Here is a 14,813-nt window from a genome sequence, read left to right as displayed (position 1 = left end):
AACATGTACAGAGTGTTACTTGGCAAAAAAAATTCCCGTTAAATGTTAGGAAGATGCCACTTACAGGGTATCTTATGAAACTCAGATCCTAGTTTAAGTATGATGTACAAAACCATGTAAAATACAGCTTCATCTCAGTACAGGTGCTCCAACAATGACCATGTGCAAAGTTTGGAAACATTAGTTACTGTGGAAACTCTTAAATGCAAACTTTTGAAATTCTCCAAAGTTAAATTATGGAGCAGAAAAACCATAGATCACACATCTCAATGTTTTCAGAAACCATATTCCATATTCATTAAAGGAAACAATTTCTACTGTTCATGCAATTAACCCTCACCCTTTGCTAATTAACTAGTAAAGTTATTTTTGAGCTCTGAGAGATTTAAAAAAAACCCAGCAAGTTCTTCCTTTAAACATTAATGGGCAATTAAGAACCTGGGGTCATGAGAGAAATGGGGAAACTAAAACTTCAAGCTACTTAAGACATCATTAAAGCAGAACTGTACCTGACAGATTAATATTGAAAATTAATAAATAACTTGTATTATGTCTGAGTTCCATAAAATTGCATCCATAGTCTGGTATCTTACTGTTCATACAGTTGTTTTTCCTTTGTCAGAGGATTACCTACACCACATTCTTATCTTTCAGAGAGAATGTGGTGTAGGTAATCCTCTGACAGAAAGAGCACATGGTCTGTATTAAACTGAATATAATGAGCAATACAAATTTCATAGGCCAAAAAAAACCCAAACCAGAAAGATTATGCAGCTTTTCTGTTAAAATCTGTTGTCCAGATGTACTCACCTGAAATAACCACCTCACTCCTTATCTTCTGACTAAACCTCAGGACAGGAATGTTTGAATTGTGGGAGGAGGAGAAATCGGAAAGGAAATAAAAACTTACTGCCCACAGAATGTCAGTACACTGGATGCCTGCCTGTTTTTTGTGAGAATAACCTGGTCTGGAGAAGAACTTGAATTATTCAGCACAAAGAAGCGTCCAGCTCACCCAGTGCAAAATGTAGGGAAGGTCAGCATGAATCTTTAGATAAACCAGAAGGTGAGGATGAATTTAAGTGATCATTGGCTGTAAGAGAGACAGACCATAGAGCAACAATTTCTGGGGCAGAGGTACCAAAAATTACTAATACTCATTTCAGGTCACAGGGAAGTACATATTTCTGAGAGCAGATTTATCAGTTCTTATCCTCCTTCGCACTGAGAGAGGTTACCCTTACAGAACATTCTCCTATGATGTCCACATCTCTGTGGAGAGCTTTGTGCCCAGAGATACATCACCATGGACAACTTAATTTACTTCTGTGACAGAGCTATATTATCATATTTGACTGAAGAGCGCTGACTTGAGAGGCACCCAAGCAAAAAAGCTCTTGAGTTCATGTGCTCCTCAGACTGTCTGAGGTTTCAACAAGTCATAGTGACAGGCAGCTGCAAGCCTCAGTGTGTGACAGTAAGAAGGGCCCTTGGTTGAAGTCTTGCAATTTGAGTGTGACATTAGACAGATGGTGAAATGGCAGTAGCTGAATTCTTCATAATCCATCAGAATACAAAACGCAGGAGGAAGAAATTGTCTTTCCATGGGTAAAACACGAGAAAGTTTTCCAGCCTTGCAATACAGACGGGAGCACACTCACTTTCAGAATGTAGAGGTAGACTCCAAAAAGCCCTTAATTATTATGCTTCCTATAGTTAAATGTTAGCCTTGCAAATCCTGTAGTCTGCTTTTATTAATCTACCACTACATAAAAGTGGTCAGGACAAATATTCTACCGATCTTATTAGACACTTTCCTGCCAAGACAAGTTCCTGATTTCAAGATGGAACAAAATCTCTCCTCTAGTGTTAAGAATAATGTATAATTCTTTTACACTACATGCAGTGAAACCATATATGCCTTTGTTTTATCCTCTTCAGAGTTTATTTTGCATGTAATTTTACACAGTTTATACTTCACATCATACATTTATTCCTCCTCTTGAAAAAAAGATTTGACACAGACACTTGCCTTGCATTATTACATTTTGATACCTGGAACTGGTGCCAGTAAAAAAACAAACCACCCTATAAAACATATTAGATCAATACAATGTAAATATAACATGTATTAGAAGTTGCTCGTTATTTCACTACAAGGAAAACAATCTGGAAAAAAAAGATAATCAGTTCCAGTTGCTAAAACAGTTCAGTGTATTTTCTTTAAAGTCTAAGTGTAATGGGAATGCTTTTATTAGCCCACTACCAAACAATGATCAAACTGGTGCAGAGGAAAATGAAGCATGATCCTAAACAGTATTATGCTACTCAACTGCCATATAAAATTCTCTGTCACACAGAACATAGCATACTGGGGATGTTCATAAAGTTCTTTCAGCGTGAACTCTGCAAAAGACTGTTTTCTGTCATGCTGCATTATTCCATCATATCCCTTATTTTGCTTAAGAAGTAAGCCACAAGCAAGCATTCCAAGAACCGTGAATAGATTTTCAGTGTTGGCACAACTATTCAGTAATTTACACAATGGTTCACATAGGAAACTGGGTAAAATCATGACTTGGAAATGGTCACGGACATCTTCCTCTTTGGCTACTTTAAAAGTTAGAAAATTCAGATTTGTACAAAAGACATTCATTTGAGAACCAATTCAAATATGTTTTTAAATAAATGGAACAAAATAAAGCTTGTCTCGTTAATTTGGTATTATTTTTCCAGAATACTCTGCAATACATTTTCAAATATACAAAATCTTACTCTTTACAAAAAGGTTGTAGCTCATGAAAGAACTCACTTGAATAATCTTAGCAGCACTCCAATAATTAACTACCTTGATTTAACCCAAGAAACACCTTAGTTTGATCACTGTGTTATGAGACTGCTTCTTCATGAGAAGCAATGTTTCAAAAGTTACAAAGTGCAAGAACATCATCATGTTCCAAGCTGAAAGGCAGCTTGTGGAAATACAGAAATCAGTATTGCAAGATCTTGATATTAGTGAAATAAATGGGAAGAATTTAATTTTGAATGCATCTTCTAGTGTGATATCATTGCAGTAAGAACAGAACACTCTTCTCACTGAACATTTTAGTCATCTAAATAAAATAGTTGTGTCATTTTTTGCAGCTGTAGCAAGTGAGATGCACAGACTAAGTGATTTGATTGGGAGCAAATAAGCAACACACACAGTAGCATCAGCAGATCACCAGGCAACTCGCCTGCTCATTTTGCTGTTCAGGATTTTTGTGCGATTTTAATTAAATAAAAAATGGTAACATAAAATAGTCTGAGAGGACCTTCTCACCCATTTGGATAAACATTTCTAATTTCATGTTGGACTTCATTAAAGAAGAGGAGCCTCAAATTAGGTCCCGCAAACCATTAAGGCTGCCTTTTAGCCAAAACCTTCTGTTTTATTTAAGCAAACTACTTACTTTTAGTAAGAAGCATTAATATACCATGAACATTTGAATTCACTATCAAAAAAAGAGGATTATAAGAAATTACAAACTTGGGAGCAGCATCACTCTTGTTATTCATGAAAGAATTCTGTAAACAACAATTTGAGAATACCTGCTGCTTTGCAATATCTTAAGTGTAATTTTGTACTACTAGAACCACAAAACCAACATTTTCCTCTCTGCCTCTTTTGTAAAGTTTCCTCAAAAGAGGTTCTAGCAAGTTAAGAGCTCTGCAATTATATGTGAATATTAATCTTACATTTTAAACACCTAATATTACCTATACTCAGTTTCAGAAAGCTTCCTTAGAGCAAGTTTTGTTATACTTAGTACTAGTATGGTGTATGAGCACTTCTTCTGACTTGCTGCTTTAGTGATAGTTACAGACAGCTTCATTGTGGGATATCCATATTCTGAAGCACAATAGCCACTCTGCTTGGAATGTACACCTAGGAAAAATACAATAAAAACAAGAACAGCTAAGAAAATCATCCACCTCACAGAATACAGTTTCTAAATAAGTGTTGAAAAGACAGCTTTAATTGCAATCTCCCCTAGATTTGCCTCTTTTTAAAAAAATTACCTCGATATATTTTAAAGTGACTACCAGTAGAGGGCCTCATATGACTTACAATGACCAATTTTGAAAACCTGAGGACATCCAGGTTAATAGAACATACAAGGATAAATGACAACATTTCTTAACGCTCTTCTGCTTTGAATTAAAGCTGCCTCAAGGTCTATGATGTCATGTCATACAGGTAAATACCAGCAATATGACAGAAATGCATTTTTTTTCACTCTTGGCATACAGCATTTCTGTGTCTGAGCAATAAAACTCCCTCCCAAAAATAGACAGATTCAAAATTAACCATTAAATTACTGCATTTTTCTTACCCTTTTTTTCCTGGTTACAATGAAAAAACCAACATATACAAGCAAGCTTTCTCATAGATCACAAAAGAACTTGTAGCAATATATTTTACATGACATTTCTTCCAAGCAGAGTCGAGTCACAATCTGAAAACAAGACCGATACATACTACCTACCAATTACCTTGATATATGGTACTCCATCAATTGTCAAGTGTATGAATGTGTTTGTTGAATAAGTCAATAAAAATGCAATTATAAAAGGTAACACAAGATTGAAGATTACCAACTTCATTCTGACAACATCCTCTTTTAGACTATCCTTCATCCCCTGTGGAATGTCTAATATTTTGCAATTTCAAGTATGTTATCTGCTAACTAGAGCCTTATGGCATTAAAGGCTTTCATAGTTTTTGAAATGGAATAAAGCAAAAAGGCAATAAGCTTTAGGAAAAGGAGAAAAAGGAAAAGAACAGCTGATCTTCATTGAGCCAGATGGAGCTACCTTCAATGCTTCTCGAGAGGCAGTGAACATAATGATTTCCCCTAAGGTTTTGTTGATAAATAGCTTCTACAAATCCGTGAAGGAGAGAAAATACTAAATGAAGTCAACCAGCTCAGAATGTATAAATAAAGGAGAAATTTTAAAATTGTGTATTGAGAAATTCAGCGCTCTGGGTTTGTATGATGAAGTGAGAAAGAACAAACAGAAATACTTTCTCTTAAGAATGTGTAAGAAGCTACTTCAGGTAAGGGAACAAAAATGAACATTAATACAGGACATGGCAATTCTCAATTATATTCTAGTCAATAATATGTCAGATTCTAGAAGAAGTAAATTAGCCCATTTTCTTTAGAGTCAATTTACAACAGCTGGGAATCTGAGAGCAGTGCAGAGGCATCCCACCCATACCTCTTCATTGCCAAGCAGAATTTTAAAATACGTTTTAAGCACAATTTTGAAAGTTGTGCAAATGATTGTATTTAGACTGATGACAGGTTTTCTATTGGAATCCATTACTGACAGGATATGTTGAAATGCAAGAATCTTATTGTATGTCTGAGTATAGACACTTCCAAATGTATAAAAGTAGAAATAACCCTTACCTAAAAGCTAATTAATAACATTAGAAATATTTTAATTGATGTGTCTGATTTATCTCAAGAACTCTGCTTGCATACAGTAATAATTCATTATGATGCATATCAAAACACAACATACAGTACTTAATATTACAGCAATCAATGTGCAACAGCACACAATGAAAGGCTCGCATCCTCAGACACCGGAAGAACCATGTTGTGGTTGTATTACTCACTTCTGTCTTCTATAAACACTGAAAAAAGTGGGAACTGCTGTTCTTTTGCCATTTCGTAGCTAAGGTATCAGAGATTTCTTTTCCTTCTCCCTTTTCTGTCTCAAAATTACTAAGGCTCAAATTAGAATAAAGAATTTTAAAGAGTATTCCAACACAATGGAATGCATTAATGAAAATATCTGTTCTGACATGTTATGATAGGTATCTGTGACAAACTCCATTCCATTCAATTTAGTATCTAGAATAACCCCAGCCCTTTTCAGCCAGGCTGCTACTCAGCAAGCTGGCTGCTAATCTTTACTGATGTATGGGACTCCTCTGTAGAATTTTTCTTCATTAATTTCTATAAAGTTTCTGTTGGCTAAATCCTCAAATTTACCAAGATGCGCCTAGATTGGACCTCTAACATTCTATTTACCAACCATGCACTCTAATTCAGTGTCACCTACAAATCTGCTGAGGGTATGCTCTGTCTCATCATACCAGCCCTGGCAGCCATTCCTAGGGCACTCTCCCTGATACCAGTCGACAGCTGGACACTGAGCCTCTGATTAATAAAACAGCAGCAGCCTGGACAGTTTTTAACCCACCCAACGATCTTCTTATCCACCCTGCACTTCCTCAGCTTCTAAGTTAGAATGCTGTAGGAGACAAGCCTCCAAAGTGTTACTGAATTTACTGTAGCAACTTCATGCACACTGCTGGAGCAACTTCATCACAGAAAGCACTCAGGTTCCTTATGCATCTTTTGCCTTTGCTAGATCCAGGCTTTCTTTCTGACAGACCCATTTCATACACTCCAGTTGTTTGGATTCAGATTCCAAGAAGATATGGTCCTTGACTTCTCAAAGGACTGAGGGGAGATACTGACACTGTCTACAGATACCCTAACCTCCTTTTTTGCTTTTAATTACATCCCTATGTTTGGCTGCCAGAAATTTCCCCTGACCACCAAGATTTTTTTAGTGATAAATTTTTTTAGACATGATTGTCAGCAGCCTTGCAATCACAACACGGAAAATTTCTCAAAACTCTGGGTGTATGCCACTTATCTACAGCGTCTTAAAAATGTCCCTAACCTACTGCTCTGCTACTACTAGTTTCTGCTGTACTAGCACACAGAGTTTCAGAGCAGGCTTTGCCCTTGGAGTCTGAGGTTAAAAAAGACACTGAACACTCCCCTGTACTTTTCCAAGTGCCCAACACATGTTTTGACTCCTCGCTTTGCCGAGGGACTTGCATATTTTCCCTTAGGATACTCCTTCTTTTGGGATACTTGTCTAATCACCTTCTTGCCGCTCTATTACCTCTAGTACATTGGTAGTACATGGCCTGTGATATGTATCACTCTGTAGACAGACAAGTGCAGTAAAAGTATATAGAGGTGTTCTGATTAAAACCAGCATAGAAAACCCAGATATCCATTAGCAAAAGACGTTACAGATATATGCAATTTTATGTGTTTTTTTCTGTAGTCCAGGAGGAGGATCCAAGAAGCTTATTCTTGCCTTCCCTTTTCCCTTTCATACACTGCTGCTGAATTACGAACTGCAAAATTAACAGCTCCAGCTCTATTGATCTCTGCTGTACACTGCTTCTTTTTGACCAGAAGTTTTGGCCCAGTCATATTTCCTCCACCATTTCACAAGGCTCACTCAGTGAACACTGACAGAAGTGAAAACCCAAAGGACAGAGAATACATTCACAATTAACCAATGTCTTGACTACCATTCAGTCAAATCACTCTCTAAATTTCTCTTCTGTTTCAAGTATAGGAAAGACACTGAGGTGCTGGAAAGAGTCCAGAGAAGGGCAAGCAGGCTGATTAGGGCTCTGGAGAACAGGTCTGATGAGGAGAGGCTGAAAGAGCTGGGGCTGTTGAGCCTGGAGAAGAGGAGGCTGAGGGGAGACCTTATTGCTCTCTACAACTACCTGAAAGGAGGTTGTAGTGAGGAGGGTGTTGGCCTCTTCTCCCCAGTGCTCAGCAATAGAACAAGAGGAAATGCATTCAAGTTGCACCAGGGGAGGTTCAGATTGGATATTTGGAAAAAATTTCTTCACTGGAAGACTGGTAAAGCATTGGAACAGGTCACCCAGGAAGGTGGTAGAGTCAGTGTCCCAAAAATAGTTAGATAGTTTCACTTCAGGAAATGATTTAGTGGTTATTGTGGTTATTTAGTGGTTATTAAGTGGTTATTGTAGTGTAACAAGGCAACCAGGTGCTCCTAATTGCCAGGGAGTGGGCATGAGCTTGTGTTAAGCCCACCTGTGCCTAATTAGGGCGGGCCCCCACTGCACATGAGCAGGACCAGGGGGCCAATAAAAGAGCTCATTGCCAGCAGGGTGAGGCTTTGAGCTCATGCCCACTCCTTGGCAATTAGGGGCACCTGGTTGCCTTGTTACACTACAGGTTATGGTGGCATAGGACTCACAGTTGGACCTGATGGTGTTGAAGATCCTTTCCAACCATAATGGTTCTATGATTCTAAGTTTTGTGTTCATCTTAAATGCCCTTCCCAACTCTTTCTTCCCCTCCGGGTTCATCCATGTTGGAAAGGGCCTCACATGAGACTCAGACATGGGGAAAGGGAGAATATTGGATCTGCTCAGGATAGAGCTAGAATGACGCAGCTGAAAAAAAATCTTTATTTTGCAACTAAGAGTCTTTTTATTCTCTATGGAATATTCAGTAGGAATGAAGTAGAATAGTTGCAGTTGACTTCACAGGCAGATATGCTAACAAAGAGGATGATGGAGGATAGAAATGTTTCAAGTCAAATACAAAGAAAACTGGTTTTTGTTACAACCTCTAACTTTTTTATACTGCAAGTCTATTTAAATTATGAGGCAGCAGCACTTTCTGAAACTAAGCAAATCTCACACAGATCAATGCTTCTGGCACTAAAATAGTATTGCCACACTAATACAGAGGCAAAACTGCACTTATTACAAGCAACCTGTTTCCTATCAACATACGTGGACTGCAGTCCATTAATTCAGGTTCTCAGAAACAGGGCAAAAATAAACTGGTGGAACTACTACTTGCCAGGAACATAAGGGCCCTTTTCAGCCATACAAATACTTACATTTGTTTTCTGTAAATATCCAGATAATTTTAAAAAGTAGGAGATTAGAAAAGCTAAGAAGAATACAGGAGTACCAAATACAGGAAACACTTGTGAACAACTGCAGAAAGCTGTAAGCAGAAATATCACTTTCTATATTTTGGGAGAGGGCTACAATGCACAGCAATCTCCAAATGTACCTAAACACCCAAAAGCACAACTGAAATTGGCTGGGACTGCAATGAACTACTCTTCATCCCACTTTCAGGATTGGAAGCCCTAAAAATTATTTCAAGGTCATTTTGCAACAGATGGGAGAATTACTAGAACTCAGAGCTAGATCAGGCACTGCAGAAAAATACTTGATAGTTCATATTGCAGCTGGTAGATACAGAAGGCAATGTCACAAGAGTCTGTGCCAACATTATCTCAAACTTTTAATTAAAATGAGGGATTCAGACAACCTCATGCCTCCGTATCACTACTAATTGTCAGACACTGATACTATTCAGAGAATGTAATTAACCATCAATGAATAAAATACATGATACCTTTCACCTTCTGACTACAATTTGTTATACAAAGCCTCAAACATTTTGTTTTCCATTTTGCTGGAGATTGCATAAGAAGGTATGTTTAAAATAATACATTTTGCCTTTGTCCCAGATGGGAGTGGAATGTCATAAGGTGAATTAAAGAAACATTGGCAGCCTTGAAGTTTGTTTTTCAATTTATAGCTGTACAGCATAAGCAGAAAATAATTTCTCAGACTGCCTTGCTTGGTTTATGGAAACGTAGTACCTCAAAATGTCTCCTCTATTATTTTCTGCATTCCTTCTTCTTCAGGTTAAGAAAGAGTAGTTTAAAGAGACATTGAAAACCCTTGGCAAACACAACAGAGTAGACTTAAATAAATATATGATGAAAAAAATGAGTAACAATAACTTTGGAATCATTACAGTGGCTTGTGGTTTTAAGTCATCAAACTATCAACGAATATGAGCATATGAATATGTAAAGTCTTAATCATCAAGAGGCAAAAATAACAAAATACCTCACTGGTAATTAAGTCTTACTGATTCCCCTAGTTAAAGCAGTTAATCTTCTAATGACAAACGTTCTTTCATATAATCTGTATATCTGTGCATGTCAGGGGAAAAACCAGTAAAGACTACATCAGTCCCTTAAAATTCAATATATAAATCCTCTTAATGAAAGTTATTCAAATGAATATTTTCAAAGCTAAGGTCACTAAAAGCTTTTACATCATTTTAGTCTATGTATTTTGATTTGTCAATAGACTCAAAGAAGCAGGAAGTTGCATTTTGACATTGAATAGTATACATTAAAGTCAAGGTTAAAAATCTAACTCAGTAATAAGGATATTCTTAAAAATAAACCATATAATTTCAGTTTCATTTAAAGTGCAAAGATTATATCAGTGGATGACAAAAATAGAGAGAATCAAAAAAACCCCACAAACCAGTAATGGGGACAAAGGGATAGGAATACTTTGACATCTATTTATTTTTTAACTAATGGGAAAAGATAAATTTCTAAAAGATGAAATACATTGAGCAATTATTTTTCTATATACACTGCATGCTACTTTTCCAGTGACATAACATACTCTGAAATATTCCATTTATTCTCCTTATTACTTGGTTCTGTCGGTGCATGATGTATCAAAACATAAACCTCACCTTTTTCATATAAATGCTGACTTTTGGTGTAGTACAAAAATATTAAATTTACAAGGACACACAGTAATATCTAGTTCTACTTCAGAGTAAAAGTCAGTCAAGTCAGATGCCTAGAAAAGACTGACAAAACATTCTGAATTATGTGTTGTTAAAATGGTATTTTTCTTCCCCTCCTGCCCCAAACCTAAGTTTCACATCAACAGCCAAGTAAGGTATCAAACTCATGACTTTGTACATTAAAGGGTACTAGGATGCAAGAGGAGTTGAAATCTGTGTGCAGCACAATTTATATCTTGCAGAGAGTTGAGAAAACAAACAAAACTAGAAAATTACAGAAGCATTGAAAAAACACACATCTTCTATAAAACATTCATGAAAAAAGACTTCTACAAGAATACCACAGTGGAGATGCAAACAGAAACATAAATGTGGCAAAAAGAGGGTATTTTTACCATGACAAAGTGGTTATCAGCTTGATATTAGAAGTTTGGTTAAGTGAAAAGTTACATAAGTTTCATATATTTGTTAACAACGCAGAACACAACATGCTGTGAAATGGAAAATTTAGATGGTTATAATTACTTGAATCAGTCATATAACAAATGCCATTTTTGTGCATTTCTCTACGGAGTTTTCAAGGTGTGTCTGATGGTTTTGAAATCTGGCCTCTGCAGCACTACTGAACAAACCTGAATCATCTGTTCATCAACAAAATGTTACAGTGAAATGTTGAGCTTACGAAGCTTCCTCTTCATGCAATGTTCTGTGAAATTCATATCTCCCTTCTTCTCATTTTGCAATGTCACTTTGAATATTTCTTTTATTAGGAGATGTTTTAATAATAAATCATGTCACATCTAATCTGCTATTTTTGTAACACATTTATGTGCTATTTAAGCTTGACTTGAGCAGCAGAATTATTGCATGAGATTTCATTTTGTCATAGCCCTCTGGATATGCTTTGCTGACCATGTTTACTAACACATCTTGAGGAAGGTGCATCTGTCATTAAAAATGTTTCTTTGAAGTCTTTGGTGGAGGTGTAACTAAAATTTTTGAAACAAGAAACTTATCTTACTCTCAATACATTATGCATGAGACACCTAACTGTTAAACAGCAGGAAAAGAAGCTTTATGAATTGATTGGTGTGTCATCATATGTTTTGGAAATAAAATTTGTGGGGAACACTTCTACGTACCTGGGTTTTTTAAACTGCAACTAAAACTGAATTGAAATCCAAGAATGACTGACTACCCAAGAACTGGGGTATAAATTACTATTTAAAATAAAACATTTCTGCTTTATTGTAAAATAGCTCCTGGAGGTATTTACTGTAGCTTTTGTTCTTTCCTCCTTGGAATTCTATCTCAGTGCATTAATCAGGTTTTACAGTTTTCTTTTTTTTTTTTTTTTTTTTTTTTGCCAATTATTTTGTGTCTTTTTAGTACCATTATTTTTGTAACACATTTATGTGTCACAAGTACTATGTCCTTTTAGTACCACCACTGTATGTGGTGCTTGAGGCATCCTGTGGAGTGCTGGTTGAAGGTGGTCTGTGAACTGGATTGCAGAATGACATAGAATAAAGTTCATGTGACCCAACCTCCTGGGTTTCTTTGTGTGTTCTTTCTGACTCAGAAGTGTCATTGACATGCTACAGAATATGCTGCGGAAGTGGATTTGCTGCTTTGCTTGTCACATGCTTTACTTCCAGGTAGAATCATAGAATAGTTAGAGTTGGAAGAGACCTTAAGGATCATCAAAAGCCAACTCTACTGCATGGGCAGGGACACCTCCCACTAGATCAGGCAATTGAAAAAGTGACACTGAAATCTTCCCTCTACAGCTGAATCCATGCTCCTAGCAAAATGCATCTTCAATTTTTTTGCTTTATTTCCTGTCATGACTGACTTGCACTCACCAACTAGGAGTCTAAACATGAAATATATGCTACAAGGTACAGTTTATTGGCTTGTCAAAGTTAAATCAATGGTAGAAAAGTAAGATGCCCTCTAACCACCAAAGCAAGGTGCTTGAATTGGGCAAAGGAATAATTCTGGAAGCACTGACTTACTACATAAACTTCAGGAATGAAATCTTAGTGTCTTAATTTCTTTGTGTACAAATGAGGATAGTTATTTATAGACACTACAGAGGCATTGTCATAGATACTTAAAAACCTGAATCAAACAACAAGTTCCCAAAATCCTTCACACAAGGAACTATGAAAGTACAAGAACTCTTTCATGTAATGAAACAATTTTAAAACAATATAATGAGAAAAATTACATACAGTGAAACAGAGTAAGTATGAGTGAGAGAGGTATGAGAAGTGACAGTAATCCTCAGGAGTTTAGATCCTATGAGAGATGTTAAGCTGTGACACTAAAAAGTGATAGCTCCATTCTGTCAAAGAAGAATGGCCCTCAAATCAGTGTAGACAATCCAATTCTGTAACCTGCTATGATTACCAGTGTAACTTTTTTACTTATTTTTTGTGTATAAATATACCTAGGCACAGAGATACACATCTTCCTCCACATACGTTTTAGGCATGAAAATCTAGTCAGCAACATAAGCATTCTCAGAACCTTCTCAGTGAACTCTGCCTTAATCCATGGTCTTTTTGAATCTTATTATGTTGCACTTGTGAACATATACCTATATATTATATATTGTATATATTTATATACATATATATATGCATTTGTATACATATATAAAGAATGGGAAAAATTACATTTTAAGAGTACTAAAGAAATGTAGTTTTCATCTGATGGTTTCTCAGCTAAGTGAAATTATACACAAGGATATGTCCCCTACTTATGTTCTATTTTGCAAAGTTTTTCTGCAAATTGAGAAAAAGAAAGACAGTTGGCAAACACATGATTTGCTCTTAATCCATTTGCAGAGCTAAACAAATGATTGAGGAAAGCCATGCACGACTCAGTTTCTACAGAGCTTTAGATCACAAAGCAAGCATGAAGATGGAGTTTTTCAGACAAAGCAAATAATGATTTAAAAAAAAAAGACAATTCAAAAGTACATTAGGTGGTTTTCACACATGTTGGCAAGGGAAATTGTGTGCCAGACACTGCAAGAGTGCAAACAAATTTAAATGTAATGTCAAGAAAAGAGTTAACATTATAGGTCATAATCAAATCATAACATTTGCACCTCTACTGTACTCATACAAAGGCTAAGTTCACAGAATGAATTAAACAATAAATTAAAATCCTACAAATATTCTTAGAATAGACTCCTTATTTGTCCAAATAATTTTTAAAGTTATTCAGGTGAAAGCAGAATGAAAAAAGAATCTTACTTACCAGAAGTGAATTAGGTCGATAATTGTGAGAATATTTTTCAGAGAAGTACTCAGTATTGTGGTCCAGCCTTCGATGCCCTCCATATTCTGCAGCATCAGAATCCAGAAGGATTTTATACTTAAAACTGACTGTTAAGGAACTATGCCAAATTACTCTTAAATGGGAAATAAATCAAAGCAATGAAACTATAAGAAATGATGCAATATAATTAATGCAAAAATAAATAAAAAAACAAGAAGAAGAACAAATAATAATATTTAAAACTTAGAGAGTGGAACCATAGAACATACAGAGCTGTATAACACTTTAGCTTTAAAATTTCATCTTAGCAAAGTGACTCGTAAGCAAAAGTACCTCCAGTGCCTTCTGGAATCTGACATGAATAATTTTATAGTATTACAGTAAATATACATCACACTTTACATAATGAACCAGACTAAAAATGTATCTCTAAAAAACATAATGGTTTTGAATTGCATTTAAAAAGTTACAGAACTGCGACTGTCAAAATAATCAGCGTTTAGCAATATTTTACAGTTTGTCAGAATCTGATCAAGTGTTAATGAGAAATGCATGCAATTCTTCAGAAAAAAACCCCACAACTCCTTTCAGAGTTTTTCGGAAAAGTCTGAATTATTACAAGCACAGAGGGAAAAAAAACCCAAAAGCTTATATTTAGTAGAAAACACAATCAGTATAAACATGAGGCATACACACTGGAGAGAATGGATACCATCCAGAGGGACCTGGACAGGCTTGAGAAGTGGACCCAAGAAAATTACATGAAGTTCAGCAAGGTCCAGTGCAAGGTCCTACATATGGGTCAGGGCAATCCCAAACACAGATATAGGCTGAGAACAGTCCTGAGGAAAATGACTTGGGGGTGTTAGCTGATGTCAGCTCAACGTGAGCTGACAATGTGTGCTTGCAGTCCCAAAAGCCAACCCTGTACTGGCCTGCACCAGAAGACTTTTGAGAAGTGCATGTCTCGACAGGACAAGTGGTAATGATTTTAAACTGCAAAAAGGTAGATTTAGATTAGAT

The 14,813-nt window shown here is 36.2% G+C and overlaps 1 protein-coding gene across 1 annotated transcript in view; it reads right to left on the bottom strand.

Annotated features, from left to right (window-relative positions):
* Positions 1–1,918: 1,918 nt before the first annotated feature.
* GBE1 (1,4-alpha-glucan branching enzyme 1) overlaps positions 1,919–14,813 on the bottom strand; it is a 149,446-nt gene continuing 136,551 nt past the window's right edge. Inside the window, exons 15-16 of the mRNA XM_030444095.1 lie at positions 13,770–13,887; positions 1,919–3,928 (exon numbers count right to left, since the gene is read on the bottom strand). Coding sequence (XP_030299955.1) covers positions 3,872–3,928; positions 13,770–13,887 — 175 coding nt within the window. The 3' untranslated portion in view covers positions 1,919–3,871. The remainder of the gene's footprint in view (positions 3,929–13,769; positions 13,888–14,813) is intronic.

The sequence above is a fragment of the Calypte anna genome, chromosome 1, assembly GCF_003957555.1.
Source record: "Calypte anna isolate BGI_N300 chromosome 1, bCalAnn1_v1.p, whole genome shotgun sequence".
Classification (NCBI taxonomy): domain Eukaryota; kingdom Metazoa; phylum Chordata; class Aves; order Apodiformes; family Trochilidae; genus Calypte; species Calypte anna.
The sequence above is the reverse complement of the archived record's forward strand: the minus strand, read 5'-3'. Positions and strand labels throughout refer to the sequence as shown.